We start from the raw sequence: 25,492 nt of genomic DNA, 5'->3' as shown, positions 1-25,492 counted from the left end.
TCTTGTGAAGCTGCACAAGAGCACAGCTGTACAGTACGTGCCCTAAACAGCCATGTCAACAAGGGTGATAGTCTTTGATACTAGCAAAAATAACATAGTCTTCCAAGAAAAAAGGAAAATGCAGTTAAGTTCCCCAAAATGAAGATACTCTATGCTACTTCAGTGAATCAGTCTTACAGCTGCATTTCTTCAAAAGCCTGGAGTGATGACCTCTACAAATACTTTGGTGACTACAAATAGTATGATGACCTATGAATACTTCAACTTTACAAAATCCCTGCTGTATCAATCAACAACAAAGCTTGTGTTGTCACCTCCTGAGACCAAGCACACACCACCTGCAACATTACCAGAAGCTGAGGAGGCAGGATTTGAACAGTAAAGTTAAAAAAAAGGAAAGGTCATGAAGGATCCCGACCCTGAACCATTGCTGTTTCTGTCAGACTGCAATCTGTTTCTTATTGTTTTTCTCTAAAATCAGGGTGAGATCGCTGTTTTTATTGAAAATGTGGTGCCCAAGGTAGGAGACATCCAACTGAAAAGATCTATAGTCCAATGACAAATATTATCAGCCCTGCTGAAAAATTTTGAGGGCAACACAGCAGAGAAAACACTGCTTCCAACCTTGGCAGAGTCTCATAAGAAACACCATCCTGGAAACAACCAAAATGAAGGAAAGGATTCTACACATGAGCCAATTGTTCTCCCTGCTTAACATTTTATGACAAAAAGCATGGGGAGAGCACTACCCCAATATCAATACATTTCACCCCAGGGTCTCTGCACTTTAGAAAACCAATTTAACTTCTCAGCGCTTACTTCCATGGTTGCCCAGAGAAGCCAAGGTGCTCAAGTGGTTAGCTCAAGCTCCCACTGAGAACCAGACAGCCTGTTGGTTCTTGAGGGTGGCAGGGCACACCAGTCTGACCATCTGACCTTCTGGGTATATGGCTACCACGTAGCCAGCTCCTTCCAGGCATATCTTCCTCTCCTTTCTGGATACTGGCTCAAAAGCAGAAAAAGGAGGATAGAGCCATTCTGGCATCTAGGCTCTAACCACAAGGTCTTGGATGATCAGAAGCAAGCTTTTGAAGGCTGCATAATCTTTAAAGATGGATCAGCTGTCCAAAACTGGGCTACAACTTTCTCTTAGTAAAGTACCTCTCCAGTTTTCAACCATTTTAGCAGGCTGTCATGTATTCACAGCTTGCAATCCAACATCTAGGATAGATGCTGACTCACTGCATTGCTTTCTAAGCTGTATGCCTTATTTACGCCTGCTTAATACCTACATCCCAGCTTTCCTATTTGCATGATGGTGTCACCGAATTTCAGGCACTACGGTGTAGGCTGATTACTAAGTTTTGACAGAACAGTCAGAGTTCTTTTTAAAGTTGCTATCAAACAGCAAGCCGGGTGTCTCAAAGATTGCTTCTTACATTTACAAGGCAGAAGCTACTTAGCAACTGCAGGACTGCCAGCAGAGTAATTAACCCAGTGCTCGACAGTTCATGTTACTTCATTTCAGTTTGGGGGGGTTGTGCTTCAAATCTTTTCCATTATAGAGAGTGTCTTTAATACTTTGTTTTCTTTTGGTAGGTTTCATGATTTAAAGCAGGTCTATGGTTGGTTGAGGTCTGATTTTTCCTGATGATGCCAGTAACTAGCACTAATTAGCCAACCAGTCAAAAAATAACGTGCTGTAGAAAAGGAGCAAGCTTTAGAGCTTCAGACATATTTCAGAGAAATAAAATACCAACCCAATAACTACCAAAACAATCATACTATCCTAAACCTTACCTTCTCCCTTCCTGTGTCACTGTCGCAGTGTCCTGCTCTTGACTGCTTAGGTTTCCATGAGGAAAGGACCATGCAGAGTAAATTACAGGATCAGGACCGCAGACTGTGAGCTTGCAGAAGCACAGACTTCATCTTGACAGATTCTTCAGAGTGCCATGCACATCTCTGCTGATACAGAAGTAATAATAATTTCATGCTAAGAATTCTGCCAGTGCCAATGACCAGTAGATAACATCCCTACAGAGAAGTAAACAAGGGCCCTTAGTTTTGTCAGACAACTTCTAACATAAGGCAAGGGGTCTGACATTAAAGCTCAAAACTTTAGATGGAGAGACAAAAGCAAATGAAATGTAAATCAAATAGCATCCCCTCATGGTTATGCAAATTCAGCTAAGTGTCAGTATAGCAAACACTTGAAGAGCTCAGTAAACATGGAGGCTGCAACCTGGGGTCAGATGGGGCTTCTCTTCTTTCTATAGGCAAAAACTTCCACCTCCTTAATTCTAGGAGCTGGTAGTCTTCACTGCGGTAACTTACAGGACCAAGTAATTATATTATGCCAGGTCAATGTGTTGTGAAAGTAAATTTCCATCAAAACCAGACTGTTCCCATCAATAATGAGATACTGCTATGAATTGATTAGGCATGTACTATCAATTAAAAACATCAGAGGAGAGTTTCTCAAAGAACATGCTTGCTCAAGAATCCCTTTTCTCCATTTCTACATTTAATTAGTCATTGCATTATAATTAACAAATTCATGCAATAATCATTGTCATTTTAATCATCAAAGCTGAATGTACATTCCTTCTCATTAAATAACATTAAATACAACAAAAGATGCTAAGCAGGTTGTTTTGCAGCTGCAGGAAATGCTCTTTTACATACATGCCAAAACAGGCAAAGATTGGTTTGTTACAGCAAACCTCTGTGTCTTCCAGGCCATGTTCCAGGGTGTAACATACCCAGATCGACCTAAGGAAGGAGAAGTATGGTTTGCAGAGACAGTATCTTTTATTAAACAGCTCTCTTTCTCTAGACACTCACCATGTTTTAAGCAGACTTCGACAAATTTCTTACTAAAAAGTTGAATGTTTGGAAAAATGCTACAAGGGCTGAAAACGCCAACTTACTTGTATGGCATAAACACATACTTTCCCCTGCAAACACAGCCCAGGAAGCAGAGAAAAATCACTTCTGAGGTGCAGTAGTTAAGATTTGGTCTCAAGCCAAGGTGCCACTACAATACAAACAGCTGCCTCCAAGTCATGAGAGAGACCCCACCAGCTCACTTTACATCAGCTACAGGATTGCAACAAGCGGAGTAGATTTTGCCACGCTGAAATTCAACCAGCAATGAAACTGCATCTTGTGATCAACCTATAAATTCTTGTGGTTTTTTTTTTCCTTGGCCCTCCTCACATGGGCCATCATAGCCAGACTTCAACTCCAGGCAGAGGCTCAAGATGCAGATTTCTCTTTTCCCTCTACTGCAGCTAACAGGTGCTTGCCTTTCACTCCAGCTAGCAAAGCTCAACCAGAAAAATCACAGCTGAGCAGGGGAAAACTCTCCTCTTGCATGCGTGGGAATGAGATTCAGTTGCATTTTCTTGCAGAGTTTAAGTTGTACAATACAGCTGGCTTATCTATATACTTGGTTTGTGTTGAGGGATGGAGAGAAAGAAAAGGGAAGTTCTTCTCATCATGTCATCAAAATAAGTCTAACATACAGAATTTTAAAAGCCAAAATTAGGTATCAGTAGGGAACACATGCCACTGCTGCCCCACTGCTCCTGTCTTTTACACTGTACCAACTTTGTCTGGACAAAATGCTGCATTGCATCACTGCACCGGGGAAGAAGATTCTAAAAATTAAGATTTTGTAGAACGAGCTTGCACAGAATGCGTACAAAACTGCCCTCTGCTGTTTAGATTAAGACCTGCTCAAATAAATGACAGTGTGACCAAATCAGTTTTTAGTTGCAAGGGTCCAAGTTGTGAAGAGGCAGAACTATCTGACTTCAGCTGTTTTCTGCCTCCACGCACAGCAGAAATTTCACACATGAAAGCCACTCATAACTGTCTTTCGCCACAGACCATCTGGACAGATTTGCAGGCTGTAGCAACACTGTGCAGGCTGCAGCAAGACTCCATTCAGCGACTATCACATAGCAGGTGAGCACCACAGGACAACCTCTCGCCCCACAGATGAGTCAAGAACATCCTCAGGGTGTAAGGGAAACGATGGCAACTGTGAGCAAGCGCTGCAGGAGAACATGCATCTGTCAACCCATTAAATCAAGGCCTGACCTTTACAAAAGAGGAACTGGAACTATATGTCTGGAGTCAAATGCTTATAGCCCAGAGGTTTTCATGAGTTCACGATTATTAGGTTACAGTAGTGACTGGAAAACAGGGTGGTGACCTTATCAAAAGATGTCCAGTAAATATTCTGTAAAACTAGCACCTGTAAGCCCCTACTGCAAGGAAAGAAGTGAGAACCTGGATTTTCTTTTAAAGAACATATGGAAATCACTGTACGTTGAAAAAGCTGCTCATTATCTACTTCCAGTATGCTGGCCAGTTTGATCCAGAAACATCATGACAGGGCCTGCCCTCCAAGAACAGCCTCAGATGTCCACATCTTCTTTGGGAAGCTCTGTTTTGGTACAAATGCAGAAAACAAGCACCGTTACCTGCACCAGCAGCTCAGTTTCCTGACTGCCTCTGACGAAAGCTAGCCCAGTCCTCGTGAACTAAGCACAAGTTTCAGCTCTTTGCAACAGGCTTTTGGTCAGATTTGACTGCTGGGCCGACAGGCTTTTTTTGTTCACTGCATAAAGGAGATCATAAGCTATACCAGTCAGTGTAAACACACAAATTAAAAACCAAACCAAGACCTGGGTACAACAGAAGCCTCGAAGAATTTTTTTTTTTTTTTTCACATCAGCCCTTTTAATATCCATATGTTTAAAGACACAGAAGCATGGGTGCACAGTACAACATGCCTTTGAAAGACTAAAAGCACTTAGTGACCACTTCAAAGATTCCCTTGAAGTTTAACTCATGTTAATTTTAACACAACGGTCATGTAGGACCACTGTTCCACCTAAGGGACTTTAAACACACCATCAACAGATGTACAAATTAATCTGTAGAAAGATTCTTCAGGGTGCGTGAATAGCTGGAGCTTTACTTTGATGATGACTGGCTGGCCTCCTACACAGCAGGGCTGGGACTTCTCAGTTTTTCACATTAAGGGCAACAGTAGTATTCGGTCATCCCCCAGGGTAAGGAAATTTGTGCCAGATGATTCAGTGTGTGTCTGATCACTCTGGTTTTGGATCAGATTCCGTTATCTAGAAAACTAACGGTGAGATATCAAAGGTAGTCCTGTATCATCATGAAACTAGCTGGGATTTTTTTCCTATAAAAGCTGCCTGAGAATCTCATAACTGATGACAGCAGACTTCTGAATATAAAACTAACAGACCTCTGCTTTCCTTTATGAGAAATCCTCTTAGTGCTAAAAACAAATGCCTTGTTCTTGGAGTACCACAGAAGGGAAGATGGCTCTTTCTGGGAGAAAGATCAGTAGTTTCACCTGCAGTAAAATAAGATTACAGATCTTATTCACCAGCAGCTGTGAGCTCAGCAGCAGCAAATCCACAGCAGGAATGGCTCACTTCCACCTTTTTAAAATTTGCACAGCTGAAAAGAAACATGGTACTATGCACACCTAATGCAATGGCATTACTACTACTCATGCAATAACATCCATCATTACCACTGCACTTTGGTTATGTCTGAAACCAGTTCTAAACTACAGCCTCCTACATCACACTAGCTACACCAGTGTCAGCCAGCAAATTCCTATTCTAGACAATACCTTCAAGTCTTCAGTTTGTAAACTGTTAGCTTCATCAGGAGATTTGGGGGGGGGGGGGGGGGGAAGTCATATTAAAAGGATTCATCATTCCCACCCTATTAGCCAAGGCAGTTAAAACAGGCACCAGAGCTTGCTCTCACATATTAAGCAGGTACTTCTGGGTTATCAAACATAAGAACAAGTTTGTAATGTAAGGCTTCCTTTAAACCTATACTATCTAAAATTTTGTTTACATCTAACTTTGCAGGACCAAGAAAACTAAAAAGAGGTAGAATAATATGTGTGTCTATGATGTTTATTAAAGCAATGACCATTTGTAGACCTAATCAGACTATCACCAAGTCTTTCATCAAAATCAGAAGTGACACCCAGGTTTGCTAAAACACAATTATTTCAGGAGAGGTTTGCTGTTAAGCTAAATCGTGAATTCAAACTGTCATCAGTATACCAAAGAGTGCAGAAAATTCTTCAGGTTTGAAGGATTGGTGCCACTTTTGTCTTATGCTGTTTGGGTTTGTTTTTCAAGGCAGGGTGGAAGAGTGTGATTTACCTTAAGAGAACATTAAAAGCTGAACCAAAAACATATTATAGTGAAGCAACCACCACCAGCAAGGACAGCAGGTAAATATGCTAACAGTTCTGTCAGCATAACTTATCCATTCTTACTTTCTACTTTTAAGGGTTAGAAAGAAAAGAAAAACTCTTCCAAAAAGCCTCACTGTACTCATTAAAAAAATGGAACCTCCTGCACTTTCACAGTGTTTTTATTAAGTATTCTAGATGCAGAGTAATTTTGTTCCTCTAAAATAAAAAAGCAAACGAGCCACTGTCACCTGAAGATTGACTAGTAAGTTTTACTTTCACCTTATGCTACTTGAACAATGCAAGCACAACAAAGACTGAACCACTGCCAGCTGTTCAATATTTTTTTTTTGTACCAGACATTCACTTTAGTATTTGTCACATTGTGTTTTCAAGGGATTAAGGGGAAAATATCTCTTCCGTAGCAAACCATCTAAGCAGATTAACTCAGAGAGCACCATTTCTACTCCCAAACTCAGGTATTTGACTGCTAGGTGACCATGAACTATCCACTTAACCTCAAAAATTCTGTGCGAGGCAATTTCTGAAACGTTGAGACCTATGGTTTAAAAGAATTTGCCTTTACAGAAATTTACACCAGGCTGAAATGAGACAGATGGGAATGCTGGGCAAAGCGCTTTGAGTATCTCACTTCTACTTGGACGATGTCACCTAGAACCTTACTATTAATGTATCGGCATCATTAGCACAAACTATCAGCTGGTCTGAAAGACAGAAACCTCGAAGCATTCTCCTACGTTCTTCTTCTTATGTTAAAACAAGTCACCATGCCAAAAATATAAAGCTACATTTTTAATTGTTTCTTCTGCCACCCAAATGGTGATAGCACAAAAATCACAGAACGGTAGAAGCCAATTTGTTTTGACATTTAGAACATCCTACCCATGGAAAACTCACTTTCAGAAGTATCCTTCTGCTACTCACTTGAGTCTGTGTATTATTTGCCTCTTTTTCAATGGCAAAGGAAAACTTACCTAAATTCAAGTTCACAGTATCACACCATACCAAAATTTTACAACAGGTTTCCAATTCCATTAGCTTTAGTTAGTTTACCCCGGGGATACCATCGTCTTACCTGATCAGTGCAATCTTTTTAAGGCAAATGCCATAGACTTGTTAACAAACATTTTTTATGGTCTTGAATGCTAGAGATTGAAATGTTAACTGCCTATCTTGCAAAAAGGTTTCAAGTTTTCCAAAAAGACAACCTTTGTGTTCTTAGAATCTGCCCCAGGCTCTATTCCAAACATTTCAGCCACCTGCATTAACAAAGCTTTCATGTTTGGCAGATACAGTTTTGACTTGCATCACTTCAGATGTTATTGTTTCTGACAGAAATGGATTTGTCATTCTTTTGCAGCCACTCATCTATTACCATTTTGATTTGCGTCTCTTTCTAAGGTGATCAATTACTGTTTAAATGATCACATGTCTATTTTCTCAGGAAACAACACAAGGTTTAAAATGTAATTAAAAGCATTGGAAGACCAGCCATAACATTAAAAATAAATTTTAATGTTAAGTCATTTTTAGATCATTTGCTCCTACACCCAAATGTTCTGAAATTTAAAGTAGTACTATAGGGACACACAAGTGCAGATAAATCTTTATTGCCATAACTTTGTTTTTTCAAAAATGAGCATTGAGATTTTAATAGGTTGTAGTCTTATGTCTTTATATGTATGTACAACATTACAGCTGCATATTTTAATAATAATGAAGTTAGTGATACTTTGATAACTCAACACAGTGTATTTATAAAATGAATTCTTATCAAAATACACTTTTCACTGGGATAATAAATAAAATCCTGCGAAACCCACCTACACAAAGTTAATTTTAACTCTGGTAGAACCCGAAGTGGTACACAGTCCATTAACTACTATGTTTGCCCCTTTATGCCCCTACTGATGCTCATCTTCTGGGGTAAGAAAACATTTTTTCCCCCTGTTGTGGTGTGACCTCATTCAACATCATCTTCAGCCAAGCACTGTGCACTTACAATTCTCTGTAAGAAGGAGAAAAACTCATTCACAATTACATAAAATTGACAGTAGGCAACTGATTATCAAGCAATGTAATTTTACACTGAATATTAAGCAGTGTAATTACTGAGCAAACTGATTAATGTTAAAAATGGTAATCTACTTGACGTAAGTTTTTGAAGTCAGTTCCACGGAAATTATGTACTGTGCAATGCCTAACAAAGCCAAAGTCAGATAAATAACATCCTATCAGCCTTAAGTGATAACCTCAGCGTGGTTTTTGGCACTGTTCTCTAAGGAAACATTTTTGCTCCATTGTTTCCCCAGACCTGTACATCTTGTGGACCTGACATTTTTCAGTGTTTTCACTAACTATATAGACCTTCAATTGAAATGTAACCAAGCCTGAGCTGTAAAGAGAGATCACTGATGCACAGCACTGAGTCTCTGTTTTATGTGAGGTAACACCATTAGGGAGTACCCTTGCATTTCCAGTAACATATTCTTTATTTTACAATAAACTCACCTGCTAGCATATTATCAACGTTACCTGCACGGTACTCAGGCAGGTTATTTTATATACAGAGCTATAAACACTTTTATAATCAGGGAAACCCCCAAGCTTCCAAAACCGTCATGTGTTCTGGTGCTAGTTAACATTTTGTGTTTATAGCTGGCCCAGAACCAACAGGCTAGCAAAAGCAATAGATTAATTCTAATGGACTTTTACAGCACTTACAGACACTTGTAGATATATAACTAAAAAAAAAAAAAAAAACAAACTCAAGAGTCAGTGCAAGAAAGTTACTGCTTTTCTGACCCCCCAACTTGTATTTGGGAAACAGTGGATTCACTTACAGTATCAGAGCTGCGGTCAGATGTCTCTAATTTAGGAGAGCTTAGCATACCCTATGCATGAAAGAAGTTTTGTATTTCTATTTTATCCTGTTTGCTATTAATGCTAGATGATATTTTTCATATACACTTCTTAAGGTTTCAGGTGGAAAAAAGCTTCTTTTAATCTAACTGAACATAGACAAAAAACATGACAAAACCCAATACTTGAGACTGATGTAGAGGATAAGAGAAGTAGTTCAATTATTTTCAAACCAAAGCAACAGGGAACATTTCACATACCTGGCTTATTGTAGGGAGCTTAGTTAGAAGCATTTGAAACACTGGTGGTGGAAGAGTCTGCTGTAGAACTTGTAGTAGCTGCTGTGGCTGTCCACACACAGCAATAGCGTTGGTCAAGTGATCAACACCTTTCTCATATTCACCTGTACGACAAATCATGTTTTGAAATCAAACTTCTTCCACACGGTAAAGTATTTACACAAAACATCCATCAGCAGCGGACTAAATTACTGAGAATCAATCCACACTTCTCTTGCCTCATCCCTTGCTGGATCTTCTGAACACAGAAGGTTAGAAACAAGTAAACAGATTTTCCTAGGTGAATTTGACTCCCCAAAAGATCTTAGTATATAAAAATCATCTTCTAGCAAAGGTAAATAAAAATTATTTTACAATTTATCCCTCAGAAGAAAAAAAAAAACATGCAATTACCTTGAGCTAGTAGTTCCTCGCCAAGCTGAATCTCCTCAAGGAAAAACTTCTGAACTGCTTCAGCATCTTTCAGATCAGGCAACTACAACACACACAGTAAAACTGAAGCTGGCCCTTAAACATCAGTTAATAAACAAGTTAGCAGAAAACATTCTCAACTGAAATCAAGCACATACATAACTATACTGTTACAATGAAATGGGTGAAAAAAATTGTCATAACTAAGTTAAATGTACACAGAATGTTTCTGAAAATCAGATGCAGCTCTCATTGCATCAGAACTCTGTAGAAAGACAGAGCCTGGAATACTTCTACTCAGTTTATTAAGTACACAATTTTGTAGTAAATAGAAATTCTAAGGTGTGTTATGTTTAACCAATTGTAAGAAATATAGTTGTGATAAGATAGATTTATCTTTTCTTCCAGGATCCACTGTCAAGAAGGAAAGAGAAATCAAATACAAGTTCAGTTATAGAAGTATCCCATCAATGATTTTTAAGTCTGAAAAGTCCTTGCACGTACTACAAAGAGGAAAACACCATCAAATCACAAATAAACGTTGTACTTTCTAGTACACGGCCTATATCTGACACACAAAAAAAACATTTTATATGGTTATCTGTGAGCATTAAAAAAAAAAAAAAAAAGACTGCATATCTGCAGAAGTGTTTGCAATGCTGGAATCAAACCAGATCTTTAAACAAATCTTACAAATAATACAAATGAAACATCTTTCAAAAATAGTACTGCATTATTGAACACAGCATTACCTTGGAAAGCCCTGCTCTCTCTTTGGCAAGCTTCTGTTTCTTCCTTCCTGTAAGAATAAAAACATCTTACATTGTTAATTTGCAATTTTAAAAGCCTTCAGATTACAAATCAAAGTTATTTTCAAAATAAGAAACTGGTAATATATTCCAAATATTGAAGGCTGAACACAAGACTGCAACCCACTCTCTGCAACAGAGTGTCATTCAGAGGACTAATGAGGGCTGGCAGTAGCACACCAGCTCAAAATGGCAATTCTCCTGCTGGCTATGGTAAACACCAACTGTGCTGGGCCTGCAGCAGAGATACCTCATGCACTAGAGGCATGAAGAAGGAAAGATAATTAGAGTAATACAGGATTTCTCTACATTATTTCTAACAACGATAACCCACAGAAGAACTGCCTACAAGTCAAGGCTTTCTAATTTTGAACTATATGGTGCACCACCAACAGGTCACAGTACTAAGTATACCTTCCCAGCTGCTTTACAGCAAAGACTCGGGAACTAGTTGAATAGGTGTCAATATCTCATCATCCCATAGCAAGAGCAATACTAAAGCATACATTTATGAAATCTGAGGAAAGCTAACATTTACAGATGGAACAAACATTTACAGATTTAGTTGCCCAATCTGAAGGCATAAATTGGTCGGCCACAGAAAGCTGTACCACTCCAGCAAAACTAATGTAATTAAAATGATATATAGCTGGCTTTTAATGCAATTAGGCAGGTATAAAGATATTTTATAGTACCAGCTATTCATACAAGAAAGTCATCAGTTCATCAACTGGAATAGTTACACCAATATAACTTTTAAATATAGCCTATAGTTAAACAACTGTACTCTTATTATTTGTCCTCAGTAAACATTTATGTTGACAACAAACAGCTGCTACACAGCCCTGATTCTTCTTTTCAGACAATTTTACAAGCTGGAAATACTTCCAAATATGACTAGCAGTTTTAATGGCAATGGGTTAAAAATTTGCAACTGCCCACATGACAAAGACATTCAGGAATACTGTTTCCCAGTAGTGATAATGTAACACGTGAAACCTACGGACAAGCTCAAGTGTTTTAATATAAAGGGAGGTCACATTCTAACCACGCGGATCACCCTTTTACCTTCTACAATACCTTAATAACCCTCAGCACCTGAATTTCTACAACTTATTGACTTGTGTACGTTATTTTACAACATCACATACAGAAAAATGTGCAATCTAGAACTGTACCACATTATAATTTTATCATTATGGTCATTTTCAATACTAAAGAATTTATCTCTTGAAAGTTGGTGCCTTTAATTAGCCCACTCCAAGTTTTCTGAAGCATAAATTCGTACAAAACTTTAAACTGCACTACTATGCAAACCAGTTTTGCTTATACAAAAAAAAATCTTAAACATAATTTTTTTTTAAGTAGTATCTTGAGTGTTTCACTATCAAAACAAGTCATGTTGCAATTGTAGTGCATTCAGTGAAAATATCAATGAAAAGTACAAAGAGTAACAGCTTAACATTTGCATATTATTTTCAGAAGAAAATTTGTATTTTCTTGGTGTGACTAAATCTTCTAAAATATTACAACAGATATCTCTCACCAGGTTAAACATTCAGAGATAAAGAAAAAAAGACTTGCTGGTAAGTGTAACTATTTAATAAAACCTTTTGACCACTGATCACACACATATGAAATCATATACTTTAACCTGAAAATAGTAAAGGAATGTGAAGAATCACCGAGATTTTGAAACTCAACACTAGCTTACAGAATCTTTGAAGTCTGATTACTATCCAATTTTTCTTCTTAATTTTTTTCACAGGTCTCTAGAAGTCCACTAGCTAAAACAATTACAAAAACCAAACAGCTCTAAAGGATATTTAGGAATTCTTCCCTTGCTGTTTAGTAACATTAGTTTTAAAATATCTTTGCAACAACAGCCAAAAGTTACATTTGCAACATGACAAGCAAAAAGTAATTACTTTGAAAAAAAAAAAAAACCAAAAGAACAGACACCTAAGATAATTTTTGTTTTCCTTCAGGGACCTCCAACAAAATGAAGAAGGTCCCTCTTTTCTAAAGACCTCACATTTTAAGAAGTGGAAGGGCAATCTTTCATAGAAGGAGTCTTAGTTAACATAGAAATCCATGTGCATCCATCCAAACCAGACAGCTGAAGTGCAGCTCTCAAACTGCACGTGACTTCAGGCACAGCTCTTGTACACCAGGAATAAGATTCAAATGTGAACCAATACATAACCTATCACGCTGACATGGGTTGCAAAAATCCCCAAGTTGCCCCAACAACTTCACAAGCAGTCCCACAAAGCAGCAGAAGAACCAAAAAACCATCAGCATCTTCAGTTCCCGCCCATGAAGTTTGCCTGCTCTCTCCTCCCACCCAGCTATCCAGGTATAAGGTGCTCTGAGGCAAAGTTCAGCATGGTCAGAAATTCTGGCTGCCTCTGAATGACGAGATCAGTGTCTATACTTGCATACAGAACAGTTCTGGCTTATACAATCAAGAACACGAACAGTAAATACATCTAAAATCTTAGAATATAGCTGTGGAAGCTAAGCAGCTCCAGAAACAAATGTATAGCTTTCCTAGCTCCAGATGTTTATAGATTTAGCATCGTTTGGTCCAAAGACCTTTAAAAAAAACCCCACAAAACCTGATAAATAAATAAGATTAAGATATCTGCAAAACCAGAGTCCAGCAGTTCTTCAGGCCTCCCAGAAAACCACAATGTTTTTTCCTGGAACCTGAGTCTGGCCACCTCATTTTTATGATGGCCCTTTGCAACATAAATTTTGGTCCTAACACAGCCCAGAGATGTACCATGTAACTGGGATGGCCAAGAAAAATATTGATTCTTCATCTGTCAGTATGTTCTTGAACAAATACGACAGGCAATCCACTGACATATCCGATCTCGTGTGCTGCTCAAATTTTGATGACCTTGTATCATAGAGGCTGAAAAACAATGTTATCCTAAGAATATTAGTGGAAAAGATCTGCTGTAAAGGTGGTTTCTACAAGTTTTTCATCAAATACCCCTACTATTTCCCAGGAAACAGTGTATCTTCATCTAAAGAACTGCAACTGGCTGCAGCACTGGACTTTTTTTAGTCAAACATTTTACAGCCCAGGCCTTACTATCCAACAACAAAAATACCGTAATAATCAGATCACTGGCACCACTACAGAAGCATCTATACTAAAGAACCAGTTACTACAAAATAAAAACAAATTCCTTGATATTTTCTAAAGCCTTACAACTAGAAGTAGCCCAGTGTATCACATCCAAGGATCATAAGTCATACAGTGATGTCCTCCAGATGACAACAGCCATCCCCTACCAATCCACAATGGATTTTTTCCACTTTAAAGAAAATGTTAATTCTTAATCAGAGCAAGTCTAATCTAAGCAAGGCTTGAATAATGAAAACAATGGGATGCAAATATCATTTTCAGTGCTTCTGGAAGAATCCTACACAATCCAGTATTTTCTTTACTACATATTTAACACCATAAAAAGAATATGGCTGATTATACTGCTAAAATTGAGTTTGCTCGTGCAAGAGATGCACATATCAGTTTACTCTACTAAAAATCCCCAAAGAATGACTTGCACTGCAGGGCAAGAAGTACTCAGAAGACACAAAAAGTATGCATCTAAGATCCTACATATAGGAGCAAGGGCCTGAAGGTGAAGTATTTGAAAGACAAAACCTGCTGTGGAAGAGCTTACAGAAAATGGAACTAATACAGTGTTAAGAGCCAACACTGGCCACTCAACAAATTCAATTCATTAAGAGAGGACTGAAGCATTTAAGTTACGTTTAAATGCCATCAGGTAAACACTCGTTTCTAACCCAACTAACTACTGACTCTTCCATCCATGAAACTGCTGATCACGCTATGTTTGCCTACCAGGAAAGTTTACCTTAATGGTAATTTCTTATCTTCAGATGAGTTATCAAAGGAATACTATACACATTCCCATAACAGAAATAACCCAGCACAATAAATAACTGCTTCCTTCTCATGATTCATTTGAGTACCTTGTATGAATTTGAGTACCTTGAGTATTCACGCTTACAGTTGCATTTTAAACCTCCACTAATTATTAAAACATTTAAATAAATGTTGAAGATGTGAAATAATGAAGAGCCATGGGAGAAGAGCTCTACATTTTGGATTAATCAACAGTTTTATCTGGCATTCATTCTTATCCTGGAAGCCAACAACAGAGCTGCCAGGAGGGTTTAAGAATGCAGCAAATATCTGAGGGCTACTACCAGCGCTTGCCTTACCACAGCAATAACTTCACTAGAAGAGATTGTGTTGCTTTAACTGATGGTCTTCCAAAAGCAAAAAAAAAAAAAAAGCGTCACCACATAAATGCAATGTCGATAACAGCATGGCTGGGTGTGTAGGATAACAAGATTTTTTTTTTAAAAGAGGGAGGTGAGTTATTTTTCCAAGGCAAGCTTCCGATGCAGAAACCACAAGTTACCCCATAACTGCACAAATTACAGAAAACACGCTCGGACAACAAGCCCCGTCCCCTGGCTTAGGTAAAGCGATGACGAGAGGCACCAGGCAGCAGGGGCTCGGGGCCTGCCCCGCACAACCGCATCTGGGCCGACGCCGCCCGCCAGCCCCAAGCCCACCCAGGCAGGCCCTGCCCCGGCCTCCCGGGCCCCTCTCCCAGCCGACAGCCGCGGGCTGGAGCGGACGGCGGGGCGGGGGCTCCGGGCCACTTCCCCGCAAGGAGGGGGCCGGGCAGACCGCTCCCCCCCGAAAGGCGGCCGGGAGCGGGGGGCAGCGGGGGGCGGTGGCGGCGGCCCAGCCCCGGCCGGGGCCGGGAGCAGGAGGGCGCTGCGGAGGCGCCACGTGCCGCCCTCCCGCCCCCCGCGCGCGGGCCGGCCTGGCGGGGGAGGCGGCGGCCGCTGGAGGCAGGGCGCGCGCGGGGGCCGTTGGAGGCCGCCGGGAGCGGCGGGGGAAGGGGAGGGGGCGGCCCGGACACTCACGCTCCCGCAGCCGGTTCTTGAAATTCGGGTCGCTCCGTCTCTTGCGGTCGAAGTAAATGCAGTAGCCGATGAAAAGGGCCCCGCAAAGGCCCGCCGCGATGGCGCTGGTCTTGCCCACCATCATCGTGCACCGGCACCGAGAGGAAGGTCCCGCCGCCCCCCGCCCTCCCTCCCGCCGCGCGGCCGGCGCCGAGCTCCGCAGGCACCTTGGGGCGAGCGGGCAGGCAGAAAGGACCCCACCTCCCTTCCGCTGACGTCATCAGCCAGCGGCGGCAGCGAGCGCCTCCTCCAGTGCCTGCGGGGAGGTTGGCCGGCCGGCCCGGGGGCGCATGCGCGGTGGAGGCCGCGACAGGGGGCCGCGGAAGGCCTAGCGGCCCGGGCACTTCCTCGCCCGCCAGACCAAAGCGGTCCTGTCACCTGAAGCCGAACGGTTAAAAACCGATCTAGGCTTGCACATCACGACAGAGCGGGCCCGCTACCCGATGGAGCCATTCTGAGTACTTCTAGACAACTCCAGCCGGCAGAATTCGGTGAACTGCTGCGGGGAACCCCCGCTGGGGAATGCAACGCGTTCCTGGAACACAGCGACAAAATTCCGCAGCCCCTGCGCTGTGACCGCAGCAAGGACACGCACCGCGTCCTGCCTTTGGAGAGAAGCCACAAACCCCAGAGCGAATACAAAGGATGAGGACAGCTGTATTAGCAAAGAAATTTATGACAAAACACTCCTGTGTACATCAGTCTTTGTAACAATAATTAACACTTTTATACATTTTATTTTTATCAGAGGACTGTTTGTTTTTCCCAGCTTTATTTCTAGGAACAGTTTTCAGTCTTTTTTGTTTAGTGCTCTTCTTTAATGGGACTGCTTGTTCACCAACAAAGGAATCATTAGAGCGCTTCTTGTTTTTTAATGTGGTAGCAACTCTGTCCTTAGGAGCATGAGATGGATGTGGAATTTTCTCCGGTGCTTTCCACTTCTCTCCACAGCGCTTCACTCGTATCTTTCTTCCCATCAGAACAGACTCGTTGAGTTTCAGAGCAAGATGTACTGCATCCGTATCCTAGAAGAACAGACATTCAGTTAAAGAGCAGCATTACTTCCAATTGATTGCTTGCAAATAAAGAGTTGCCTTTCTTTAATTTTTGTAAGCAAGATTTTACAATAAAGAGCACTCAAATTGCTCTATTTATTGAATCACACAACATCTCTGCTCTGCTCAGAAGCACCAACACACCCACACAGCCCACACATCGAGGCACAAATACTTGAAACTGCACTATGAAACAGCTTACACAAGACATGACAGAGATGAAAAAGAAACTGGGGGGGCGACGACAACAGTATTGGGCTGCAGGAAATAAACTAAAGAAGATGAGGCCTTGAGAAAGCAAGCTGTACTGAATCCAAAACAGAGAGCCAGTAAGCAAACTGGCTGCAGGAAATAATTCCACTCACATTTTGACACGTAACAAATGGGAGAACATTGCAGTTACACCAGGCAAACTCATCTGTCCCTCCTTTAAGTCTTTCCCTTAAGTTCATTTCTTTCACCCCTACGTTTTACAACTTTTCTTTGTACGCAATCTAAAAGAGTCTGCTTTGTGCCTGCTTCCACAGAACTGGTCTTCTGAGCTGCTTTTAAGACACGCAACAATGCTACCATTTAATGTCACCTACAAATACAGAAAAACTACTTAAAAAGAAACATTAAAAGGCTCTAAAGGCAAACCCCAATTCAGATTTTGAAGAATTCCCAGTGTCCTGAAGCACCCCATGCATACGTACCTCAAAGAGAACGTAGCCGAAGCCTTTACCCAAGCCGGTCATCTTGTCTCTCACAACTCGCACTGCTACCACGTCTCCACAGATAGAGAAGTGGTCTCGCACTACATCGTCACTGATGTCTGCAGGCAAGCACAAGGAGACAGACACCTCTTCAGTCAGAGAGACAGCTTTAGAAGCCTGGCCCAAATCCAAGTATTTTATATTTATGAAATGAGGTACACAAACATATATATTTAAACAGATATATAGAGAGAATATATATAGATAATGTAAATATATATAGGCATAACAAATATCAGTGGTTCAGAAAAAAATCCAGCAAGTTCACAATGCAGACTTTACAGCGGGCTATTTACTTTGACAGCTACTGATTCTCTAGCTTTGAAGAGTTTAAAAAAAACCAAACAAACAAACAAACAAAAAAACGAAAAAAAAAACCAAAAAAACAAAATCACAGAAATCGCCAAGAAGAGTGAAGGCAAAGACTGAAATAAATTTTTCAAATAATTTCATTTATGGTTTGAACATAGGAGAACTTAAGACTCGTGCTACATCTTTGTAGCCCCCCTTTATGTCAGAATCTCTTTTTAAGAATTAATGATGATAATGAGCTCAAGCTGGCAGTTCTTAAAGCCTAATGCTCATTGACTGAGCTGTGAGTTTTAGCTGAATGGGGGAGATGGGATTTACCGTTTCCAACCACAGCTGCTATACGATTGTTCTGACAGTGGCTGAATGTGCAAGCCTTTCTCAAGTCTCATGTCTATGCAAGCAAACAAGTGTCATGTACCAACAGAGAGACAAAAGTTATTCTCTTTTCTGTATAGGTACGCTTCTTACTATGGTAAATCCCTTTACATAGATACAATCATATCTCTGCTAAGGAGAGGGGCTGAATTTAATAGTACCGGTTTAAATCCAGCAACGGGACTTAGATGTGCTGAGAGGTTCAAGCTGCTGAAGTAATGTTCAGAGCACTGCAACCGTCCGAACCATTTTTTCTGCAGGATGCACGGAGGAACATACAGTACTGACATGAGCTCCACACAACAGGCTTTAGTGACATCACCACTATCAGATTTGTCACCTATTCAGACTTTCAGACAGGTCAAGTGTTAGGCTGAAGCCCAAAGCCTGTTTGTTTCAGCATTACTGTCAGCAGTAGGTGATGCTGGCTCTGTCAGGCCACGGGCACAGGGCATGCCTTCATCCTCTGTATTTAGGCATCCACACCACCCTCAAGTAAGACACTTGTCCTGAGCACCCTGACTCCGTTAATACCCTCACACTGACCACACCTGATGGCGATCCCTTCATCTACTCTCCAGTCCACTCAGAAGCAGCTGAATATTCATCATGCACTGACCTCATCTACACAGTAAGCACCTCCACACAGGTAACAACCGATTGCCAATAGCTGCCTGGAGAGAGTCACTCACCCTGTGGCTCACAGACAGCATCAAAATGAGAAGCCATCACTGAGTGTCACTTGGAAGTTCACAAACAGATACCAGTACACGTTTAACAGTTTAGAAAGCTATGGCCTATGCAGTGTAGTCATATTTATTAAAAAAACATCAAGCAACAAGAACTAAAAGTGCTTGCAGTTATAGCTACAATAAAGAAAACAATTAACACGCAGAACTTGCCAGGAACTTACAACCCCTTTAGGCTGTAACAGAACAGAACTGCTATTTAAAAAAATAATTCCAGCAAAAGATATTTAGCTACCTAAACATGCTACCCTAAACATCAATAAATTAAAAAACCTCTAATGTCAACATATTCCATAAACGATAAGTAATGATGATCCATTTTGGACTTACCATATGAGAGATTTCCCAAGAATACAGATCGTTTATTGTCATGCTAAAGAAAACAAGAGATACAAGACAGTAAGTTATTTGCTACGGGGTGGGGGGGGGGAAGTTTCTAGTCACACATCTTACTTACTGAACCGGATTTTGATGCAATGTCAACTCTGATGTGAAATCCATTAGCAATTTCTGTTCCGTTTCTTTTGAAGGCAAAAGCAAAAAGTTTTAAAAATGAATGAGTAAGCATTATTTAATTTACAATGTGACTGCATAGCACTATTCCAGAAGCAAATTTACTTTTAAGTTTGAAAAAAACATTTTATTCTGGTTCAAGCAAAAGAGAGGAGGTACTTCAAATTTATCTGTAAATCTACCTCTTCAATAAGGAACAAAGAACAAAACTGAGACTTACTCATTTAGAGCCTTAACGGCGTCGCATTCTTCCTTAAATACAACATAAGCATTAACGAACTTCGCATTAGGGTGCACCTTATGCCTGGAATATGAAAAAGATGCGTATTGTTTAAATAATTCAGATGGTGTGCAGCACACACACACTTCTTGTTAAACACATTTACGCCTCCTCTTGTTTCACGCACAGTGACAACTTAATTTCTCTTAAAGGTGAAGCCAGCCCCTTACGTGCAAGGAAGTCTCCCTGCATGTTATACAGCCTGTATATGCACCCTGATCAAGCTTCCTCAGCTCATAAATACATCCAAAGGAATTAAAGACTATTAGCATCTTCCTCCTTCCTAAAAATCTAAGAAACCCAACCTAAGATAACAAATTACTAACTTACCAGGCACAAAATTCTTTTCACGTGTCAAGAAAACTTACATACGCACAAAGGTAATCACAAAAGTCAAAATAAAAGAATTAATATAGCCAAACATGTAACAACCAACACTTAAATTTTTTTTTTGCCTTGAAAAATAAGAGTATGAAGTTCAGAAGAGGAACCTACTTTATTGCTGCTAACTTTTTGGACACAGTATCTTCTGCTGGAACCTTGAAAATAAAAAGAGCTTCAGTTAAGTAGGTCTGTCAATTTATCTCAAATATTTGTTCTTGAAGACAAAGAGGAATTCAAACAGGTACTATTCCCACTCAAAGCAATGCAGCCAGTACAGTGAGCAAAGGATGGAAGTGGCTATTCCAAGAGATGATCTAGAAAGACCTCAGAAATAGATAGCTTGCTTTGACTTCATCTGTTACATTTCTTGAGTTCCAAGACTGTTATCTTCAACTATTTTACGATCAATGTGTCTTTGCTACCACGATTTAAAAACAGGTAAGTAATACGAGCAATAATGAAGGCACTTTCCGATACTATCAACTGCTGCTATAGGAAGAGTAAAACGTAATGAAAGGAAAGGTGCCTCTGTGGTAAAATCTCCAAGGTTTCTTCTAATGGCAAAAAATGCACACCCAAAACCCGCTTCTGAACTAATGAAGATACAAGCCTTATGAATACCACTTTAAGATTTAAAAAAAAAATAAATAAATAGTTATATATATATAACACTAGAGAAAATAACATACCAAAGACCGGAATCGAATGGATGTTATTTGTCCATACTGTTTAAAGAGAGATTTCAGTGCCTAAGTAGAAGATACAACAAATATTCAATACATTTTTGCACCCTGGTAGCAAGAAATTTTTTTTTTAATATTTACTAGTAAGATTGTTTTTACACTATTTTCATTTTACTTACACAAGGTCTGTTAAAGGGCTACTAAAACTACACAAGTAATTTGTAATGGTTTCTGTCTTTCTTACTCTACAGATTGACAAAACTGAATTTGCTCTCCTCACTATGGAAGAAAGGATAAATTTAATGTATTTTATGCAACAATCTGAAGTATTATTTGCATTCAAAATTAGGAGTAGACCAACTTTGTAACTGTAGTTCTCATCTATTACGTCATTTTTCATTGAAAAAAGAAACTAACCAATTCTACTAAAAAAAGAGCAACACATCCACTGCTGTAAAAACCCAACACCAGTAAAACAAAAGAGATTGCCTCTAATGGTTTCTGATAACAAGCAGTATTTCATACTTCCCCAAAAAGCAATTTTGATCACTAATACACATGACCTCTCAGCTGGAAACACCCCCTCAAACTAAGGGCTGTCGCAATTCTTTTAATTCCTTTAGCTGACAGAATCCACTCACGTACCTGAACAGTACAGTTGACAGGCAAGTTTCCAACAAAGATTGTTCTTCTGTTTACTGTTTCGTTAGCCACCTTTTTTTGCTTTTGTTGTTTTACAGTAGTGCCTGTATCTGAATTAACGCCACTTTTGGTGATGGCTTGAGAAGCCCTTTTTTTTTGCTTCTCTTTGATTTGAGACAGCTTTTGCTCCTCCTCTTCATCTGCCTGCTCCAAAGCGCTCTCTCTTATCAGAAAAAGACAAGCAAATTATAATTGATGGAAAAAGAAAACAGATTTTTTGAGGCTAAAGAATTGAAACCTCTAAGATAAACATTTTAACTTACCTTTGAAATTAAGTTCAATGTAAAGTTTCAAACATTATTTTGCATATTATGCATTAAACAAACATATCTGACCATTCCATTACATGGAATACTATTTGCTCTCCCCAGGACATGGTATTTGGTATTCAGTAGGAGTAATAAGAAAATAATTAATAATTAAATAATTTGATACTCTCTAAAATTGAAGGAGAAAAAAAATCATCTTTGCACACTAGAACTAAGAATTTCATTCTTCCCAGTATCCAGGGCACTCAGAATAAACAATCCTTTGGGATCCATCCGCGCGCTAACACATCTCTATCTATCCAAACTTGCAATAACAGCATGAACAGCGAGCAGATCTGCAGAAGCCCCTGGAAGGCTACTGATGCCAAAACAGCAAACAAGTTTCACGGGCACGGAAGACGGAACACCACACGGTGCCAGAGAGAGACAAGGTGTTAGCGTTGAGCTACAATCAAGCAGACTTCATTACCCAGACTTCATTGTACAGGGACTAGGAGAGCATCTTGGTTCAACCCTGAGTATTTAAGGCAACGGACAGCGTAACAGACTAGCTCTGTGTGACAGCAGAGTGCAAGTGTGATAAGGACAACTAACTCTGCCTGGTACCTTGCTGCCTCTGCTCCTCTGACTGCTAGATAAAGCCAACCACAGTTAGAAAGCATCACCCCGTGCCAGGGAGCCTTTCTGTCTAAGTCTACAACCTCTAGACCTGTTAGCTGCCTAACAGGGGATCTGCACTTCACCAACACAGAACTTCAAGAAGTTGGAAGTATTTACTACCTTCTGGGGCAAACTACAGAAAACGTTCAGAATCGTCTTAAAAACAGTCTTCTTAAGCACAAGGTTCAAGATGAGTAGTGTAAGAGAGCCTGATTGCTTCACTGAACTCAATCTTACAACTAACCCAGATGTTGGGTTTTCTTAACGTTACTATAAAAAGGTACCATTACTCACCTGTTTGCCAAATTCTTCTCTGCTTTTGAAAGTTTCTTCTTTTTGGCTTTCTTTACTTTCACGGGAGGTTCTTGTACCACAGATGAGCTCTGGTCTTCTGACACTTTCTCCACTTCTTCTGTACGCTTTCTTTTCTTACTTTTCTTTAAAAAAAAAAAAAAAATTAACTTGAAAAACAACATTCCAGAAACGCCCTACGGTTATTTTACACCTCGCAGTTCATTTGGAGCGCCTCTACCTGAGGCCAGCGAGCGCAAGAAGCGGTGCTCCCGCCGGCCAGGCCCCCCGCTGCTCACCCGCCCGCCACTCGGCCCCTCTCGGGGAAGCGGCAGCAGGGAACCGCGCCACCGCCCGCCCCAGCCCCGACCGGGCCCCTGGGGGCAGAGCGCCCACCGCCCGACCGGGAGCGCGGCACTTACCTTCGCCACGGCCACCACCACCGGCGGCGGGGAGGCAGCAGCGGCGGCGCTGCTGCTGCTACTGAAGAGGCGGGCGAGGGGCGCGGCGGCCGCCCCGCCCGGCCAGAGGCTGCCCGCCACCTGCCCCACCACGTACCCCTCCGCCTCTCCGTACCCCCTCTTCCCCTCTCCCCCCGCCGCCGCCGCCCCCCGCTGTTCCGCGCCCCTCCGGCGGGGCCCCATGGCTGCTCGCGCGGTGAGGGGAACCGGCTGCGGCCGCGTCACTTCCGGAGCGCGGGTGGAGGGATGGCGGCGCTGCGGGACGGGGGCGGGCACCGGGGGGGTTGGGGGGGGGCAGCCCTTCCGCGCCCGCTCGCTCGCTCTTCCACCGCCCACCCGGCCCAGGGGAGGGATCGGCCCAGTGCCGCCGCGACCGGAGCCGGGGGAGGGAGCGGAAAGGGGGTGAGGCCTTCCCTGGCCGCGCCGTTCGCCGTTGGGGCGCGGTGCGTGTTTTGCTCGGTTGTCTGTAGCCGCGGTAGCATCGTATGAGAGGTGGTTTCATTCTCCTCCCGAGACCCCGAGCTCCAGGCCCGCTGCGCTCAGCTCCACCTGAGAAGGGAGACACAAATTATTCTGCACTTACCTCTTTTTGTCTTCTCAAGATGTTTTTACTTAGGTCCAGAGTGCCACAAGGGGTTAAAAAACAACCGTGCTGCTGCTTACAGAAAGAGCAACTGTCTTCGCCCCATGCTGCTGCGAAGTATTTCTTACAGCATCCTTTCTTTTTTTGTCTGTCTTCATCATTGCTATCCAGCCTGCATCCAGGAGGAAATTTTAATAAAAAAAAAAAACAAACCCAACCAACCAAAAACCCAACCACACAAACCCCCACTTGAAGTCTGCGCACAATGTTCTCATTGTCCTTGAGCGCAGATGGAACGAAAACCATCAAGAAGTTTGGTCTGTGCCGGGCTGGCCCCCGCTCGGGCAGTGCTGCTGCTGGAACAGTGAGGTCTATGGGAAAGGGTTTCCTCAGACCGCTCCATTCGGGTGCGCCGGCGCCAGGGTGGGTTACCAAACATTCATAGGCGGAAAGCTTCCTTCGGGTGCTCCTGCAGCCCCTTTTAAAGCAGCTCACCTGGAAAAGGATTAGAACACACAAAGGGTGGAGGGGTGCAAAGAGGACCCAAAACTGAATGGCTTCATGACTTGTGGGTCTGAAATAGACTTACAAACAAAACTGGCTTATAGAAGGAGCACAGAGCCACCATTATTGCTTAAACAGCCTTGCGAAGTTATCAGACCACCAGAGAGATCATCCCAAAGCAGCACTCGGGAAGTCAGTTCCCTTCTGGGTTGTTTTATCTGTACTCAGGCTCCGCAGGGGGCTTTTAAAGCATGTACAGATTTTTCTGATGAAAAATCCCTGTAACCCAGTACTTCTCGGGGCATTCGAGGACGGTAGCCTGGGGGACAGGAAAAGAAGGAACCAGTTGTACCTCTTCCTCCAGCTTCATGCTGTAGCCAGTAGAGGGTAACTGCTCCGGACCATCTTGCTGCTGCAGCCACATGGATAGAATTGGATACGTGATCCAACTGGAAAAGACCCTTTTTTGTTAGGTTAATTCCCAGATTGTTTTCCAACCCAGGACACAGTGCAGCTGATGCATAAGGAAGTTTGATCTGTTACCAACTCTCTGAAATTCGGCACCTAATTGGGATCTTTTAGACCTGACTGTCCAGAACATACTTTTAAATGCTAGGCAATGTGATAATAATTGGAAAGGCATGGAAAATTACCAGGCACTCAAAGGCTGAAGCAAATACAAACAGCTCTTCTGTTGTAACATTTTATGCACTTTTCGAACTGCCAGCATTCGCAGTTTTGTTGGCACTGGTGTCCAACTGAAGGCAAAACAAGTAATCCAGCTATGGAATAAGGGCAAATCTAGCTATAGAATTAAGGCTTGACAAATGCACCAGGCATCCCATATCTGGTCTTCTGGATGCCAGGAAAGGTAGGGACCCCCATTGATGAGGTTAGCCCAAGAGAACACACAAATTCTTAAAAACTGGCAGGTGGCTGCTGCACTACTTGTATTGGCTTTTCCAATCTACCTTCACAGTTTTGTAGGTGACACAGGTGGGGCAGAACAGGCTGAACCATCAAAATACATCACAATTACATTGGACAAGCATTCAGTGGGCTGATTTCAGAGACTGGTAATTGCTGAAGCTCAACAAAAGGCACACAGCCTTCAGGAACTCTGCCAGAGTGAGTCTGAGCCCTGCAGCAACAGGAAAATTTCATGGCATGATGGAAACTGCACAGTAACAGGTACATACAAGCATCAATGGAGACTGC

At 41.6% G+C, this 25,492-nt stretch overlaps 2 protein-coding genes, 1 long non-coding RNA gene and 1 other non-coding gene across 6 annotated transcripts in view; all 4 read right to left on the bottom strand.

Moving 5' to 3' along the window:
- LOC147601364 (uncharacterized) overlaps window positions 1-4,409 on the bottom strand; it is a 46,614-nt gene extending 42,205 nt beyond the window's left edge. For both annotated transcript variants that reach the window (XR_015257962.1, XR_015257963.1), the window contains exons 1-3: window positions 2,689-4,409; window positions 1,801-1,965; window positions 820-1,038 (exon numbers count right to left, since the gene is read on the bottom strand). This is a non-coding gene — a long non-coding RNA (uncharacterized LOC147601364). The remainder of the gene's footprint in view (window positions 1-819; window positions 1,039-1,800; window positions 1,966-2,688) is intronic.
- Window positions 4,410-7,886: 3,477 nt separating this feature from the next.
- Window positions 7,887-15,864, bottom strand: TOMM20 (translocase of outer mitochondrial membrane 20). The gene is made up of 5 exons (XM_086743255.1): window positions 15,660-15,864; window positions 10,617-10,663; window positions 9,847-9,928; window positions 9,415-9,557; window positions 7,887-8,300 (listed from the first exon to the last, which is right to left on the bottom strand). Exons 1-5 carry the CDS (start codon window positions 15,781-15,783, stop codon window positions 8,256-8,258), a joined length of 441 nt encoding a protein of 146 aa, XP_086599381.1. The 5' UTR covers window positions 15,784-15,864; the 3' UTR covers window positions 7,887-8,255.
- On the bottom strand, window positions 14,768-14,903 carry LOC147601363 (small nucleolar RNA SNORA14). The gene has a single exon (XR_015258351.1). It is a non-coding gene; the product is annotated as a small nucleolar RNA SNORA14 (small nucleolar RNA).
- Window positions 15,865-16,356: 492 nt separating the features above from the next.
- On the bottom strand, window positions 16,357-23,370 carry RBM34 (RNA binding motif protein 34). 2 transcript variants are annotated; one of them, XM_086745710.1, is made up of 10 exons: window positions 23,149-23,370; window positions 22,730-22,872; window positions 21,450-21,669; window positions 20,811-20,870; window positions 20,233-20,276; window positions 19,678-19,761; window positions 19,402-19,465; window positions 19,275-19,317; window positions 17,449-17,567; window positions 16,357-16,723 (listed from the first exon to the last, which is right to left on the bottom strand). In XM_086745710.1, the coding sequence occupies exons 1-10, from the start codon at window positions 23,368-23,370 to the stop codon at window positions 16,397-16,399; spliced, it is 1,326 nt and encodes a 441-aa protein (XP_086601836.1). In that variant the 3' UTR covers window positions 16,357-16,396. The 2 variants fall into 2 exon arrangements, with proteins under 2 accessions (XP_086601836.1, XP_086601837.1); XM_086745711.1 differs by lacking the exon at window positions 16,357-16,723 and adding an exon at window positions 16,759-17,336.
- Between the last annotated feature and the right edge of the window lie 2,122 nt (window positions 23,371-25,492).

This window comes from Chlamydotis macqueenii, chromosome 3 (genome assembly GCF_036417535.1).
Source record: "Chlamydotis macqueenii isolate bChlMac1 chromosome 3, bChlMac1.mat, whole genome shotgun sequence".
NCBI lineage: Eukaryota > Metazoa > Chordata > Aves > Otidiformes > Otididae > Chlamydotis > Chlamydotis macqueenii.
Note: the sequence above shows the minus strand (reverse complement) of the source record. Positions and strands in the feature narration are given on the sequence as shown.

Excerpts from the sequence above, each read along its gene's own strand:
- RBM34 (XM_086745710.1), bottom strand. The coding sequence starts at position 23,370 with ATGGGGCCCCGCCGGAGGGGCGCGGAACAGCGGGGGGCGGCGGCGGCG. Across the intron at positions 19,762-20,232 it reads AAAAAGTTAGCAGCAATAAA|GCATAAGGTGCACCCTAATG; the intron begins GTAGGTTCCTCT and ends TTCATATTCCAG. Across the intron at positions 19,318-19,401 it reads TTGCATCAAAATCCGGTTCA|CATGACAATAAACGATCTGT; the intron begins GTAAGTAAGATG and ends TGTTTTCTTTAG.
- TOMM20 (XM_086743255.1), bottom strand. The coding sequence starts at position 15,783 with ATGATGGTGGGCAAGACCAGCGCCATCGCGGCGGGCCTTTGCGGGGCC. Across the intron at positions 10,664-15,659 it reads CAAGAACCGGCTGCGGGAGC|GAAGGAAGAAACAGAAGCTT; the intron begins GTGAGTGTCCGG and ends TTATTCTTACAG. Across the intron at positions 9,929-10,616 it reads AGAGAGCAGGGCTTTCCAAG|TTGCCTGATCTGAAAGATGC; the intron begins GTAATGCTGTGT and ends TGTGTGTTGTAG.